Below are 16,793 nucleotides of genomic sequence, written 5' to 3' on the forward strand. Positions count from 1 at the left end.
GGTGGCGCCGATGGCTCCAGCTGCTAACCATCTTTTATTTGCAGATGATAGCCTGTTGCTTTTCAAGTCAAGTGTGGAGGGGGCTGATGAAGTATCAAACCTGCTGGACACTTATTGCAGGGCATCGGGCCAGAGGATAAATAATGAGAAGTCTTCAATTTTTTTCAGTAAAGGATGTCCTCAAACAATAAGAGATGGAGTAAAGAACAGTCTCCAGGTACATAATGAATCTCTCAGTGATCAGTATTTGGGCATGCCAACAGATGTGGGGCATTCCAAGAATGGCACATTCAAATACATGCGAGATAGAGTATGGGAAAAGGTGCGAGGTTGGATGGAAAAACTCCTGTCTGCAGCTGGGAAGGAGGTACTTATAAAGTCCATTGCACAAGCGATCCCGGTTTACTCTATGTCATGCTTCAGACTACCGAGAGGAGTCTGTGACAGCGTAACATCCATCATCCATCAATTTTGGTGGGGGAGCAAGAGAGGTAGGCGGAAGCCAGCATGGGTTGCTTGGGATGTGATGATCAGACCTAAATATATGGGGGGTCTCGGGTTCAGAGACTTGGAGATGTTTATTTGGCTCTCTTGGCTCGACAAGCGTGGAGAATTATGAACGATGAGGACTCTTTGAGTGCTAGAATATTGAAGTCAGTCTACTATCCAGAGTGTTCCTTGCTGGATGCAACCCTTGGGTCTAACCCATCATAGATTTGGAGGGCAATAATAGATGGAAGGGATGTCATGGCCCAAGGAATTATACGCAGAATTGGAGACGGCGAGTTTACTAATATTTGGCGCCACAACTGGATACCCAGGTCAAGATTCAAACGTCCCATCACCTCCCTTGTTCAAGATCCACCGCAACTGGTCTCTGAGCTCATCGAGACTACTACGGCATCTTGGAGGGTAGATCTTGTGCGTCGGTTTTTTTCCTCCTTTTGATGCAGAAGAAATTTTGAAGATTCCTATCTGCACTAGACGGGTGGGAGACTTCTGGGCCTGGAGCGAGGAGCAGCGTGGACACTTTTCAGTTGGCTCGGCCTATAGGATGTTGGTGCGCACTAAAATCAACAGGGAAAACTGGCTAGATAGAGGGAAGGGCCATCCGATATCAACACTGAAAGCAATGAGTGGATCTCCATCTGGAAGTTGAAAGTTCCATCCAAGATCAATGTTTTCTTGTGGCGTCTTGCAAGGCACTCGATCCCTGCTGGTGAGGTTCTTCACTGTCGCAATATGTCGACGACGGCATCCTGCCCATTATGCGGAGCCCATGACACCTGGAAGCATGCATTACTAGACTGCCCGATGTCCCGTAGCACATGGGCTCTGTCTTCAGATGACGTGATTGATCAGTTAAGCGGAGTTCAGCATGAAGGGGCGAAGCACTGGATTTTTGCTATGAAAGATAAACTGAAACAGGATGAGTTTATGAGGCTGGCTGTAACTTTGTGGGCAATATGGGGAGCCCGTAGGAAAGAAATCCACGAGGGTATTTTTCAGAGCCCATACACGATCCATAGCTTTATCAGCTCGTACTTGGGTGAGATTGAAATGATAAATCAACCAAGGTTGAACCCGGACAGAGCAGCTGTGGCGAGATCACAGCGTTGGCTACCTCCGCAAGCGGGTCATTTCAAGATAAATGTGGATGCAGCTGTAGGTCGTCGAGGCGAGCATGGATCAGTGGGCACTATATGCAGGGATCAAACGGGACGTTTTGTGGGAGCATCAGCCTTTGGTTTCACAAATATAGGTGATCCACCCACCCTGGAAGCACTCGCGATCAGAGAGGCGCTTAACCTAGCCGATGATCTTAACCTACATCACATTCAAGTAGCCACGGATTGCAAGGAAGTCGTGGAAGAAATCAAGAAGGGAGGTGCAGCTAGATATGGTGCGATCGTTCAGGAGAAAAAACTTCATTCAGTTTCTTTTATTTCATGTATGATAGGTCATGAGTTTAGGAGCTCAAATTATGAAGGTCACAATCTTGCGAAGTTCGCTTTATCTTTGGGGCCTGGTCGGCATGTCTGGCTTGGGCAACCCGAAGGGATTCCTTTCGTCCCTGTAAACATTGTGACGGTTGAATAAAAACTTCGCGAGGTTGCCTAAAAAAACTAATTGAGAAGTATTCGTTGCAAAGATCACTTCCACCTTCTCAGTTTGTGACAAGTGGCGTGCTGCATATGCGTCACTTGTCGCAACCTGTGAGTTTCCCTCGTAGATCCGTTTATTCAAAATATTTTATTTCTTCAACTATGCGTCCAAATCTCGAACCGTTTTCACCGTTGGGTTCCTCGCATCGAGATCTTCAAAACTAGATTCCATGTTGATAGGTTTTGACGAACCTTTTTTTCATGAAAAAAACGGAGGAAAAAAACCGGGAGCACGGTTTGTTCCCCTTTCCGACAGAGGCACGGCCGTGCTTCTCGCAAAAGCACAATAGTGCCTCTCGCGGAAGTAAAACCGTGCCTCTTGCGGCAGAACCGAGAGGCATGGTCGTGCTTGTGCCTCTCGCGGTAGCACAACCATGCCCTCTCGCGAAAGTAAAACCATGTCTCTCGTGGAAGGGTGAAAAAAAGAAAACGCGTTTTTTTTTGTTTCACGGTCATGCCTTTCGGGAAAGCACGACCGTGCCTCTCGCGGAAGCAAAACCGTGCCTCTCGTGGAAGGAAAAGAAAAACAGAAACGTGTTTTTTTCGTTTCCGAGAGGAACGGTGCCACTCGCGGAAGCAAAACCGTGCCTCTCGTAGAAGCAAAAAAGAACGCATTTTTTCGCGCATCCAAAAGCTAAGGAAGACCGGTAGAAAACCAAAAAGTTGAAAAAAACGTTTAAAAAACCGAAAACGTGCGAGAAAAAAAATCCGGAGGGAACGCCTAAAGCGCGACACGTGGCGGCGGCTGAGAACACGAAATGGCACACTCCCAGCCCACCTGCAAGTGATCGTTGCGAGGCTCCTAAAGAAACGCTCGTCAGCTAGTTGCTCCTTTTTTGTGTTCGTGTTCGGTTCCCAAACCAAGGCGCAGTTACGACGCAGTTTGCCTGAAGAAAAGAAAAGGTTAACACAGTTACGAGAGGAAGCGGGAAGAAAGTGACGGTGACAGCAGTGCGACGGTGGGACGTCAAGCTGCGGAGCCGGCAACGGGCAACCAGGTTCCATTCTCCATGACCGCCCCGGGCCCCAGGGTCCAAGGAGGCCCCACAAGTCGTGGGTAGCCCATGGGCTGGGAAGTAGGAACCTTAACCACACTCAACTATTAGGTAGGGGTTTCTCAAAAAAAAACTATTAGGTAGGGTATTAGAGTATCTACAATCAGACTCCTCAAATCCCCCTCAAAAGTCCGCGGATGCACCTCATCAGCGACTGGACAAGAGAAGGAAAAAATTGACCCAACCAGACCCGTCATATCCCTTGTATGTCTGGGTTGTCCGCGAACCCTTGTATTGAGGACAAATGTAGGGAGGATAAAAGGGCTCGCGGATGTGCCCAGACGCGCCCGGTGAGTCGGTCACGTAGGAAGCGGTCCATCCCGAATCACTTTTTCTCTTTTTTTATTCATTCTTTTGCTTCTCTCTCTCTTCATCTCCATTAATCGCGTGCAAATGACCGAACATATGAGGAAGAAAATGGAAGGGTAGATGTATGAATAGATAAATAGGGATTCAAAACGGACGTTTAGAGAAACTCTAACGCGGCAACCCATTTTGCCCGCGCGCGTCCGTTTGGGTCGCGGCGGATAGAAAAGTCGGCCCAACGCGCCGACCCAAACGGACACGCGTCCGCTTTTCGTCCGCCTGCCGACCCATTCCTGGCCCATTTTGAGCCTCATTTGCGTCGGCGAGGACATGAAACGGACGCGCGCCGCGCCCGCCTACTCCTCCCCCCGGCCCGCTAGTCGGTGGCAGTCTCCATAATTTCCCTCCACTTTCCCCAAAACCCTCCTGTCCCCGCGCGCGCTCCTGCCGCTCGCCATGGACGACGACCTCAATGCCGTCGCCGCCCTCACCTCGTCCCGCATCACCTCGTCCTGCATCACGACCGCCCCCTCTGGCAAAGGCAAGCCTCGCGCCCCCCGCAAAACCGCCGCCGCGCCCAAGCCAAAGAAGAAGCTGACGCCCGAGGAGCGGGCAAGGGAGTTGGCCAAGAGAAAGGGTCGGAGGAACGCGGCGGACGCAAGGGACGAAGCCATTGCGGTGGCTGCCATCGCCGCCGCCGAGTGTTGGAAATATGCCCTAGAGGCAATAATAAATGGTTATTATTATATTTCTTTGTTCATGGTAATTGTCTATTGTTCATGCTATAATTGTATTGTCCGGAAATCGTAATACATGTGTGAATACATAGACTACAACGTGTCCCTAGTAAGCCTCTAGTTGACTAGCTCGTTGATCAACAGATAGTCATGGTTTCCTGACTATGGACATTGGATGTCATTGATAACGGGATCACATCATTAGGAGAATGATGTGATGGACAAGACCCAATCCTAAGCATAGCATAAAAGATCGTGTAGTTTCGTTTGCTAGAGCTTTTCCAATGTCAAGTATCTTTTCCTTAGACCATGAGATCGTGCAACTCCCGGATACCGTAGGAGTGCTTTGGGTGTGCCAAACGTCACAACGTAACTGGGTGACTATAAAGGTGCACTACGGGTATCTCCGAAAGTGTCTGTTGGGTTGGCACGGATCGAGACTGGGATTTGTCACTCCGTGTGACGGAGAGGTATCTCTGGGCCCACTCGGTAATGCATCATCATAATGAGCTCAATGTGACTAAGGCGTTAGTCACGGGATCATGCATTGCGGTACAAGTAAAGAGACTTGCCGGTAACGAGATTGAACAAGGTATTGGGATACCGACGATCGAATCTCGGGCAAGTAACATACCGATTGACAAAGGGAATTGCATACGGATTGATTGAATCCTCGACACCGTGGTTCATCCGATGAGATCATCGTGGAACATGTGGGAGCCAACATGGGTATCCAGATCGCGCTGTTGGTTATTGACCGGAGAGGCGTCTCGGTCATGTCTGCATGTCTCCCGAACCCGTAGGGTCTACACACTTAAGGTTCGGTGACGCTAGGGTTGTAGAGATATATGTATGCGGAAACCCAAAAGTTGTTCGGAGTCCCGGATGAGATCCCGGACGTCACGAGAGGTTCCGGAATGGTCCGGAGGTGAAGAATTATATATAGGAAGTCCAGTTTCGGCCACCGGGAAAGTTTCGGGGGTTACCGGTATTGTACCGGGACCACCGGAAGGGTCCCGGGGGTCCACCGGGTGGGGCCACCTATCCCGGAGGGCCCCGTGGGCTGAAAGTGGAAGGGAACCAGCCCTTAGTGGGTTGGGGCGCCCCCCTTGGGCCTCCCCTTGCCTTGGGGGGCAAGGCACCCCTTCCCCCCCTTTGGCCGCCGCCCCCCCTTGGAGATCCCATCTCCCTGGGCCGGCGCCCCCCCAGGGGGCCTATATAAAAGGGGGGGAGGGAGGGCAGCAACATACAGCCTTGGGCGCCTCCCTCCTCCCCTGCAACACCTCTCTCTCTCTCGCAGAAGCTCGGCGAAACCCTGCCGGAGAACCGCTACATCCACCACCACGCCGTCGTGCTGCTGGATCTCCATCAACCTCTCCTTCCCCCTTGCTGGATCAAGAAGGAGGAGACGTCGCTGCACCGTACGTGTGTTGAACGCGGAGGTGCCGTCCGTTCGGCACTCGGTCATCGGTGATTTGGATCACGGCGAGTATGACTCCGTCATCCACGTTCATTGGAACGCTTCCGCTCGCGATCTACAAGGGTATGTAGATGCACTCATTTCCCCTCGTTGCTAGTAGACTCCATAGATGCATCTTGGTGAGCGTAGGAAAATTTTAAATTATGCTACGATTCCCAACACCGAGCAGCAGGAGGCCACCAACGCCCGCGTCGCGCCGGCAACGAAGGAGACGCTGATGTTCCTAGGGTTAAACCCTGGCTAGCACGGCCTCGTCAACGCTGCTGTGGCCGCGGCCAGCACCGGCTCCTCTGCGTTTCCTCGGATGGTGCTGCCCGAGTCGCCCCACGCGTCGGCGCCGCAACCGATGCCCGGCTTCCACGTCTACCCGCAAGCCTCCCGGCTCTCCGGGGAATGCTCCCCCGAGGTGAGCATGGTGGCGCCTTCTAGGGTGGTGCGGCGGCCGCTAGGGCTGCATAAGATCCAGACACGAAGCCAGGACGGCCGAGGGGCTTTCACGCCGTCCACCTTTGATCAAGATCAGGTCGCCTTCATGCATGATTAGGTCGGCCTGGACATGGACGGCTTCCTGCTCGACCACGAGTTTCCGGAGGACTACAGACTCGAGGAAGAGGATGAGTTGGACATCGAAGGGGAGCCTTTGTTCGAGGACGAGCTCGCCAACCAAGCCGCTGGAGGGAAGCCGAAGCGCAAGAGCAGGTGGACGAAGGCATACACGTCGGCCGAGGACAAGCTTCTATGTGAGTGTTGGAGGGACATTGGGCAAGACCCCAAGACCGGCGCGGAACAAAAGGCATCAACCTTTTGGACTCGTGTCCATCGTGAGTTCCATGAGCGCAAGAAGTTTCCGCCGTACCAAATGCAAAGCACGCGCGGATGGGTGTCCATTTCGAAGCATTGGAAGGTGATCCAACAAGAGTGCAACAAGTTTTGTGCCACTCCTGAGAGCATCAAGGCACGCCCCGTGAGCGGCATCGGCATGCAAGACATGGTATGCTAGCAAGCACCCTTTCTTTGTGTCATTCCTTTTATGCTTGCATGTCCATATCCATTAGCCAATATGCTTCCATGCAATTCATTTGTAGGCATTTCAAGCTTTGGAGGCATTCAAGGTCCAACACGATGGCAAGTCCTTCAACCTCTCCCATTGTTGGAGGGTCATCAAAGACGAGGAGAAGTTCAAGGCGCAATATGCCGCCCTCATGTCGCATGGGGGAGAAGGCCGTGGAGGAGGTTGGGGACGGCGAGAAGCCACGGCCGTGGGGGAAGACCAACTCCAAGAAGGAGGACAAGCGGGATGACCAAGGAGGACTCAAGGGAGGAGAAGCGCCGACAAGACAAGGAAGAACAAATGAACGCCTTCATGAAGATCCAAAGGAGGAGGCTTGAGATGGAGGCGGAGAAGCAAACGAGGATGCTTGAGATGGAGGCGGAGAAGCAAGCTAAGATGCTAGAGATCGAGGCCGCCAATGCCAAGACCAAGGCGAAAGAAGTGACTCTCGCTAGCATGATGACGGGGATGGAGATCATGAAGGTGGATCTCAACACCGTGTCGCCAAGAAAGAGGCCATGGTTCGAGAAGATGCAGACCGACATGCTCAAGTTCGACGACGAGTGATCTATGGCGGCGAGCGCCATCTTTTTTTTATGCCGACAAGTGTGCTAACATGGCCACGGCCGCGATGGCGTGGTCGAACTTGAGTCTCACCCATTTCTGTGTGCTGGCATGTGTGCCGGCCGCTGGCAAGTGCGTCAGCATAAACTGTGTGGTGTTTTTTTTTAAACTGGCATTGTATGCCGGCACTGGCATGGTGACGACATGCCCGCTGGCATGATCTATGGCCGCGGACTTTTTTTTAAAATTTCATGCGGACATGAAATGGGCCGGGGCCGTTGGGCGCACTGTCGACCTAAATTTTAAAAGGGCAGACGAGCGAACGACCGACCCAAACACACGAAAAGGGGATAAAGCGCGACCACCCCGTTGAAGTTGTTTTAGAGTGTCATATTTGCTAAGTCCGGTCATAAATGCTCCTAGTATTGACCAGCCGCAAGGGCCTACTAGCAGCCACGCAAGGCTCGATGGTAGGCACGTACACGCTGAGATGCAGCGAGTCCACCACGATTGCGAGAAATTCCTGCATTTGTCAGCCATCCCTATCCCTGGCCCCCGCTCAGTTTCCTTCCGATTCCGAGGGCGAGTTTCTGCCGCTGGACGAACCGCCGCCAGGGTGTAATGTAACCACCCCGTCCTTCCGCTTACTCGAAAAACTCTTCCTCTCTGCAACCGCGCAGCCATGGCGATGAGGTTGTTGCCGCGCCTATGCCTGCTCCTGTGTTCTCTCGTCGGCGCCGCGCGCTCCTCGTCGCCGCCGGCGCTTCAGAGGCTCAATGCAAGCGCCGCTGAAAACCGTACGACCGATCCCCTTGCTTTGGTTTCTACTACCGTCTGCAGTTTCCTTGCCCACGCACGCACGCACGCACGGTCGCGCCTCCTGACTTGACTGGATGGGTTTTGCAGCCCATATACCACCGGGTGTTGGCCGTGCCCTCTCGGCCCCTCTCATCGGCCACGGGGGCCGCCTCGTCGCTTGCTCCGGGAAGAACCTACTCGCTTTCGAGCCAAACGGAACCTTCGCGTGGATCATTCCCCTTGGATACAACTGTAAACAAGATATCGGCTTGGTTGCCGAGAGGGACAAGGTAAATTCAATTCTCATTGCTGCTGCTGCATTGTGAACACGCTTTCATACTTGTATACTTGGTAGCAGAGAATAAGGTGAATCGATTGTGCAGATATACTTGGTGGCAGAAGATAAGGTCATAAAAGTAACTCCACAAAACCTACACACTAGTGCCCCAACATCACAAGTGTTTTTCAGTCACGGTTCACCACCAGGGAGGTCTGAGGAGATCATCGGCCTATCGACCAGCAGCAGCTATGCATCTCTTTTCATCACCATTAGGAACCGTGGCCTTTTCTCTATCTCGTTGCGTGACGGGAAGCTGCAGTGGAGTGCCGGGCCTGTGGTGGATCGCTTCGGTTACCGTCTAGGCTGCAAGGGCAACAACATCTCAGCCTGCTATTTCAATTCATCTCCAATTGTTGATCAATGCGAGGGCACTCTTTATGTAAGGCCTTATTTCACTGGGCAGTGTATTTCTTTAACTCCCATGGTTTAGTCTTCTCACCTTTTTCACCTTGCCATTTTAATTTCATATGACTGAGCAGATATCAAATACCGAAGGCCAGCTCTATTCCATGTACATTCATAGCCGTCAGTATAGATGGGTCCAAGACTTGAGCTCGATCGACAAAGTCGTGACAGTTGCACCGGGAAATAATGGCCGCCTATACATTGTCCTTCCGAGAAAGTCAACTGTGATGGGGCTCGATGTACTCTCAGGAAACATTTCATGGCAGCTGAATGTTGGTCCACTTAGTAATGAGAAAATCTTGCCAGCTGTGGATTCCAATGGTAAATCATCCATCTGGATTTTGAAACATGTTTGTTCCTTCGCTAATTCATTCACACCTGGAGCTGTTTAATTCTCATGGGACTTTAATTGTTTTGTTTAACTGCATTCTCTTCAACATTCGTATACCAACATCTATTTGCATGATAATTTGTATCATATATCACCCTTCATGCTACTTTGTTCAACTGTTGTAACAGGTTGGATATCAATTGGCTCGTTAGATGGGATCTTGTATTCAATTTCTCCTGATGGTGATATCAGAAAGTTTCTTCAAAGAACAGCACCTAACTCAGTCATCCAGTCAAGTCCAGTCCTGGACTGCTCAGGGTTTTCAGTCTACATCAGCCAGACCATAATGGAGGCAAAATCAAGTCAAACTATCAGTGATTACGCCTATGTATCGGCGATGAAGCCATCAAGCATCTTGTTTACTCTGTTGGCTCCAGCAACTGGAACGGTCTACTGGACTGAAAAGTATCCTGGTTCGTTTCGTTCTTTATATGAATGTGTCATGCTTGTTCCTCCAAAATGGTGGCGTGAAGCTAATTTTTTTTCATGTGTTCCTTACCAGGAGAATTATCGAATTTGTTGTCCAGTAGTGACCTGGACTACTTTACACTAGATGAGACCATTCTTCTCACTGCTCTATCTTCTGCAAGTAAGTCTTGTTTAGCTCTTGAATCCTTGATTAAGCAATTATTATGCTTCAAGTTAACTGAAGAGAGAAACAATATAAGGGTAATTGGTAAAGTTATACTCCCTCAGCCCCAAAATAAGTGTCCCTGATTTAATACTTATTTTGGGATGGAGGGAGTACCTGATATCAACTAATTTGCAAAGCTTTGAGCTCCTGAAATTTCTTGTCACAGGAATCGGCAACGCCGTGCAATGCTACACGAGAAGTATGTTTTCTTTTCTCATGTATCTAGTTGATTTTCCATCCTAAAGTTGTATTGTCTTACCGAGTACTTCACCTCTTTGTTCTGCAAGGGCAAAAGATTGCTTGGACTTGCAGAAAAGCAAAACCAAAGTTTGTTCATGGTGATCCAGGTGACATTCAAGTTGTGACATTTTTCTTCTTTTGTTGCTGTTGTTTAGTTAGAAATGCATAATTACTGACTATGTAATGTATATCCATCAGGTGACCACAACCATGTCCTTCTGTTGTTCTTTTTCCAACTCATTGTCATTGTGGTGCAAGCGGTAATTGTGCGGTTTTGCTGCATCTTCTGGAGGAAGAAAAAGCTTCAAAACAATGGCTTGCAAAAGTTCCTGGAAAAGAGGGTATGTGTACTAGAAACATAGTTTAGGGTGACTTCTCCACTGAACTATGGTCTGAGTCTGACATCTACCTTCTGAAACGCAGCGTTCTCTTCACAGCAAGAGGAGAGTCTTAGGCAAGATTATCTCCGAGTTAGAGCAGAAGGTGGTCAAAGACGTCGAAGACGCCTCTTCAAACGAAACTTTAGAGCAATTGGGTGAAATGGTGAAAGCCAAGGATGGTGTTGAGAGGAAGCTGTACACATCATACAGTCTTGGCAGGGATGTCCTGGGCTTGAGACAAGGCTCTTCCATATTGCCTCTTCACAATGGAAAGCACAAGAGTCACTCATTTCACGGCGCACAGAGAGAAAGCATTACGGTCTTTAATACGCTCAGCGAGAGCTCTACTTCGGAGGATAGAACAAGCAGTAGCTACTCAAGTGACAGTGGGAGCTGCAGCAGTGGTAGTAGCTTTGAAGAAATGGAACTGGACACAAGATCCAAGTCAGCAGAAGAGGCTGGACCTTCAGATGATATTGCCAAGGAAGCTCAAGACAAATTGCCAGTAGAAATCGCATCATCGTATCAGGCATTTATGAATCCGTTGTATGTGCAAGGAGAAAGCAGTAGCAAATCACCGTCGCAGAGGGAAGAATTTCCGATGGAGACCATGCGGCACGATCTTGCACCAACCAAGAGAATGTGGCTGAAGAGGAGGCGAAGTCTGTCCTCAACAAACTGATATGTAACTCAACGAATTAGATGAAGATTTAGCTTGCTTGATTGTCGATGGTAATTATGTTCCTAGAAAACTAGGATGTTATTTATTGTGGTTCATTTGTACAAGTTTATACTCAGATGCATATGGAGCTGGTTCTGTTTCTTCTTCTTGCAGGGCATCATTCATTTTGATTCAGATTGCATACAAACAACAAAAGTGAGAACTGCCCTTAACTTTATATGCCTGTCATTTTGTTTTGCCAAATTTGAGCAACATTCAGATGGAAAATGTGTAACAGCTGCTCCAGTTACCAAATATAAATGTTCTCTCCCCTGACCAAATATTGTACAGTTTCAATAATTTAAATGGACATAGAAGCTAATAAATAAAACTCTATGCTGGTTCAGTTAGCCCAGGCAAACTGAATTTAATCAACAGAATACACGGATATGATAAACTCCAATTAGCATAGCTGACAAAAAAATAGTAAGATATGAACATGTCTATCCTCTGCATTCATTCGTCTCCTGAGGGTCCAGTGCTGCTAGGCTCTTTGGCGTGTGAATCCCGGCTGAAACAAAGTGTAATGCAGGGTGAGGCCCCGGCAGCAACAGAAACGTACCCCCTCCGTCCCATAATATAAGAACGTTTTTGGGACAGAGGGAGTAATTTATATGCTGCCCATATAGAACTACTATAATAAACTCTTGGGAATGGTGTGAGCTGAAGGACTATACCTGAAGTAGCATTGAAGGGGCCCTGGTTGGAGTTTCAGCAGCTACATGGCTCCGAGTCTTCCGCCCATTTCCAGCAAGAACTGAAGGGCTTTCGCCTCCAAAGTCCCAGAAGGTACGCTTCTTAGCCGTAGGCACAGGTGACGTGAACCTGTGGCTCGGGCTCTTCAGCTCACCTGCATCTTTCTCGGCCTTACGTAGGCTTGCCCTTGTGATCACTCTTCTCTCAGCTGTTGCTGGTTCAGGGTCATTTGAGTTCTTCCTGTTGATCAAACCACGGATGAACTCGTCCCTCTGCTTGAGCTGCAGAAAGTGTTCCTTCTTCATCTTCTCCATCTCGGACTCCAGGGTCTTCACTTTCCTCTGCAGATCCCGGACCATCGCATTGTCTGCTGGCCTCTTAGAATTTGGTGTGCTGAAACAGCTCCCGTCTAAAATAGACCGCTTCACCTTTCTTTGTGTCGAGCATGGCGTGGTGGTAATGTGAGGTGAGGGGGCAGCACATTGTTGTGGCGAGCCGTTGGGAGCAAGTGACTGAGCCTGAACAGTCAGCAGCTTCTGTTGCTGCTTCACCACCTGCTGCCTCAGCTCACTGTTCTCCTTCTGAAGCTCCAGTACTAGCTTGGCCTGATCAGTATCAGAATCTGGTGCCTTGAAAACTTCCTCATTCCCAGCGTTCAATGGCTGAAAAATCACAAGATTATTCATTTTGTCACGAGTTCTGTTCAGTACAATGTTACAAGATTAATGTTCATAAAATCATATTTTCAGACCTTTGTTTTTATCTCCTTGGCACGATCAGCCCAATGAAGAGTGTTCTGTGTCTCACCAAAGGAAAGATTCGAAGGGCTGATGTTTGCAATCATGACAGTGTTGCAGGATCCCCCAAGTGAATCCTTGAGGAGCTGGGTCAGCTTGGAATTGCGATATGGCACATGCCTCTTCCCCTCCACAAGAGCATTGATGCAACTGCTGAGTGCGAGGAGAGACCGATTTATGTTAGCTCCTTCGAGCGACCTCTGTGAGCGTTGGTCAGTTGCTATAGCCCTCTCTGATCCAGCAAGATCAATGAGTGAGAGCTTTCCAACTCGTGTTACAACACTAGTTCCATCCATGTATCTATATTCCACGACAACCTGCAAAATTTGCAATAGTTTATATTTATGCAGTTCGTGGGACCGTGTTTTTCAGTACTAGTGAAAGTGCATGATTGACATTCACCTGTAGTATTGCATGAGAGCGCGATGAGGTCTCATTAACTCGAGTTGGTTCAGTTGTTCTATTCTGGTTGCCTTGCTGAAGTAATTTCATAACCTGTGATGAACAATGTCAAGAATGTTATTATCATTTTTATTGCCAACTGCAAAGCAATACTCCCTCCGTCCCATAATATAAGAGTGTTTTTGACACCGCGCTAGTGTCAAAAATGCTCTTATATTATGGGATGGAGGGAGTAGTAACTAAGGAAGAGCTCATTACTTCATCTGTAGAGTATGCTCTATATTGTGTAAGACCAGCAGCAACAGTTCCCTGGAATGCACAATACACTATCCTGTTAGAATACTCATAATAAGAAGGGGTATAAATTGTACATATACTGCAAAATGTGTACAGAACATACAGAATGGATCATTTGGCAACATAATATACTTTTTCGTTCTGTTCGAACTGATTAATTTTACTCTACCAGGAGGACTACTAACTTGATATCACCAAGAGTAAAGTAAAGTTTCTCAACAAAAGCTTGCTTCATTGGTTGAAAGATGGTTATAGGCTAGAATACCTGCTGCTTGTCTTCTCTCAGAAGGAGGGGTCTACCAGGAGATAGCAAATCCCTCACTGTCTCATTGTAGACCTCGAGGTACGACAGCTGAATCGAGTGGTTGCCATCATAGCTCCTCTGCCTCACCTTCAAGAACAAATCCTTGATTGCGAGCACCATTACGCCAGGGTTATCCATGGTCCCGAGCATTGTGTAGGTCTTCCCAGCCCCTGTTGCTCCATAGCAAAACACGGTCCCATTCCTCCCTTGCAAAACACCTTCCACAAGATCTGCTGTTCTGCAATATAAGAATGGAGGATTGGACTCATGTTAAATGCCAGGAAAGTGGAGAAGTGCAATTGAGCAATACATTGCAAGTACATACTATACCATTGATTTGTCCTAATATTCAAGAAATTAGCTCACTCCTGTAATCAATATCCTAGACCTACCATTACTCTCGTCCAACATTTCACAAATACTACCACTTCTATAACCAATTTCTCAACTATCATGAAAATGTGTCTCCTACTATCGAATCTAGTCATAAAAGATGTATGCAGCTTCATCCGCAGATTTATCACTTCCAAATTCAAGAGCACAAACAACTGCATCTTCTTTCTAAGATAACCAAATAATGAAATAATTGTTTGAAACATGTGCATTGTAAAGAAATTGAATGAAGCCATGATATGGTAGTGCGATTCTTACGAGGTGCTATAGACTTCGGCCTGCGCCGTGGAGTCGGGGAAGGAAGCGTCGAAGCAGAAATGGCGGCCTCGCACGCGCTTCAGGCGGAGGTAGTCGTTCTCTGAGGCCAACTCCGTGAGGTACACGTCCTTCTTGTTGACGATCTTGACACAGGTCTTGGACCCGGCCTCCTTCTCCTTCCTGGACATGGGCCGCAGCCTGACGAAGACCATGATCCGGCTCCCTGTTGCGTCGGCATTGGCAGCCCCCATCTCCCCTACAGCCTTGAGCTTGCCGCCGATGCCTCCTCCGAGTGAGAGCTTCCTGGCCTGCAGTGCGGGGAGAGCCGGCGCCGCCTTCTTGACGGGGCAGGACATGACGTTGGCGGCGAGGGCCACGTTCTCCTTCTCCTTGGGCTCCGGTGGCCGCGAGAACACGACGACCTTGTCGTTCTTGGAAGGGGCCCTCGCCTCCGGAGGCCCCATGTTCTCCCTGAGGACCGCCGCCTCGGGGAGCGGAGCAATGGCGTCACGGTGACGCCTGGCCCCCTCCCCCTCCTCCTCCTGAGCGTTCTCGTCCCTGTCCTCCCCGACGTTGGCGTGCGGGATGGTGCGGCTGCGGCGCAAGGCGGCGCCGCCCTGCGAGGAGGCGAGCATCTGCTTGTGCTGCTCGTAGAAGAGGTTGAGCGCGCGCATCTTCTCCTTGAGCCCGTGGTGCGTGTTGGGGAGGAGCGAGGCCCGGCGCCCCGCGGCGTCGCGGCCCGGGGCCGACATTGGCACCCGCGCCGCCGACGAGCTCCACTGGCGCGCGCCCGGGTCGCCGCCCTTGATGGCGCTGGCCTGCGAGCGCGTGGAGACCGGCATCTTCGTCGGACAAGATCTGGTCAGAAGCTCGACCTGAGCATGGACGACCCCAGCAGCTCCCCCACTCGCACGGCTCGCTGGAAATCTCGCAAAATCCCGGCAAGAGAGATGCACTAACGGCCCGAAGTCGGAGCAAGATCTCGAAATTTGACCGAATTCTTGGCTCTTGATCTGGGGAGAGGCGGAGAGAGGGAGAGAGAGAGGCGTTGGTGGTCGGTGTCTTGTAAAGTCGAAACAGTAGCGGGGACTGGGGCTGGGGAGGAGGGGAGGGGAGCTGGGGAAGGGGGAGGCCGTCGGATCGGAGATGGACACCGGATGCGAGGCCGCAGGTTTGAAACGTCGGGGAGGGAGGGAGGGAGGAGGCTGCAACGGTCGGGCATAGGCGTGCGGCGTGGCGTGGCCCTCGCAGCCAACGGTCGAGAGTGGGGTCAACAGTCGACGAGTTTCGCAGGTTATCAGCGAGTCAATCAATTCGATGGTGCGTCGATTTGGGCATGATGACCGCTCTCTCTCTCTCGAATTGCCTCACATACGATAAAAGCTCGTCCGATTTGGTACGATAGTGCAATCCATCGTGAACCCACCTTGAGCCAGCGTTGATCAACGGTGGCCCTGCTACTTCATACAGAAATCATACAAATATTGTCGTACGTGTAGCAACGCTCCTCTCTCTCTGTATACAAGTTTATTATAGCGAGATTTAAAGATGTATAACTCCCAAAAGAAGATGTGAATGCAGCCATAAAATAGTGCCTTTAATTGCCCGGCGAAACCGAAAACTCGCTGATTCTCTTGCAAGAGAAAGTAAAACGAAAATTGGTGTCACGAGCGAAAACTGGGGGGTGGGGTGGGGTGTATTTGGTTCAATCAGATCCGGGCGATGCAAAATTGGCCTGTTTCTTATGATGTGTTTACTGCTTGGCCGACATAGCACGAAATTTAAAGCATCCATAATTACACCCGTCAGGAATGACCGAATTAGCCGTTTTCACTTAGTCAGGCTCGGGCGATGCAGGGGAAGGGAGCGTGGCTCCGAACACATGCGAGCAGGGAGATGGCGCGAGCTCTCCTGAAAAAGTGGAAGGAGGAATTGGGCCACCTCCTGCCGAATCGGTCGCCCTCTATAGCCACCCTCGGCTCACCGCATGTACACCCTAGATTTTGGCCCCCTATTTTTCGAATCAAGTTGGGTTTATTTGGAATTTGCATTTGATCTTATTTAAAATGTCTCTCTTGGACTTGGCAAATTAAATACTTAATTATTTTTGCTTGCACTAGTTGACACAAACCTCCAACACTCTTAGCATTTTCACCAAAGCCCATTTCCCGAAACTTTTTCTTATACATTCTTTTCTATAAAAGAATATGTGCTCTTAAGCACTTGGGTTATAAAGCAACTAACATTTCTGCCAATCCAAAATTTCCCAATTAATTCCATAATTTCATTAGGACAAATGAACACTAGAAAGGCCACTAACCCACATAGGAGGTTTTCTAAGTGAGCACGCCGTCCTCAATTCAGTTTCTCGACTAAACT

General features: G+C 49.6%; 2 protein-coding genes across 2 annotated transcripts; one reads left to right on the top strand and one right to left on the bottom strand.

The window, feature by feature from the left end:
• Positions 1-7,599: 7,599 nt before the first annotated feature.
• Positions 7,600-11,265, top strand: LOC109739635 (protein GAMETE EXPRESSED 3). Its single transcript, XM_040403947.3, has 10 exons — positions 7,600-8,155; positions 8,265-8,446; positions 8,540-8,875; positions 8,976-9,222; positions 9,421-9,705; positions 9,795-9,881; positions 10,093-10,125; positions 10,214-10,273; positions 10,365-10,507; positions 10,590-11,265. The coding sequence occupies exons 1-10, from the start codon at positions 8,041-8,043 to the stop codon at positions 11,226-11,228; spliced, it is 2,127 nt and encodes a 708-aa protein (XP_040259881.1). The 5' UTR covers positions 7,600-8,040; the 3' UTR covers positions 11,229-11,265.
• A 249-nt stretch (positions 11,266-11,514) lies between these two features.
• LOC109739636 (kinesin-like protein KIN-8A) lies at positions 11,515-15,456 on the bottom strand. The gene is made up of 7 exons (XM_020298706.4): positions 14,415-15,456; positions 13,725-14,001; positions 13,421-13,471; positions 13,163-13,255; positions 12,715-13,077; positions 11,945-12,625; positions 11,515-11,778 (listed from the first exon to the last, which is right to left on the bottom strand). The coding sequence occupies exons 1-7, from the start codon at positions 15,254-15,256 to the stop codon at positions 11,752-11,754; spliced, it is 2,334 nt and encodes a 777-aa protein (XP_020154295.1). The 5' UTR covers positions 15,257-15,456; the 3' UTR covers positions 11,515-11,751.
• Between the last annotated feature and the right edge of the window lie 1,337 nt (positions 15,457-16,793).

This window comes from Aegilops tauschii, chromosome 3 (assembly GCF_002575655.3).
Source record: "Aegilops tauschii subsp. strangulata cultivar AL8/78 chromosome 3, Aet v6.0, whole genome shotgun sequence".
Classification (NCBI taxonomy): domain Eukaryota; kingdom Viridiplantae; phylum Streptophyta; class Magnoliopsida; order Poales; family Poaceae; genus Aegilops; species Aegilops tauschii.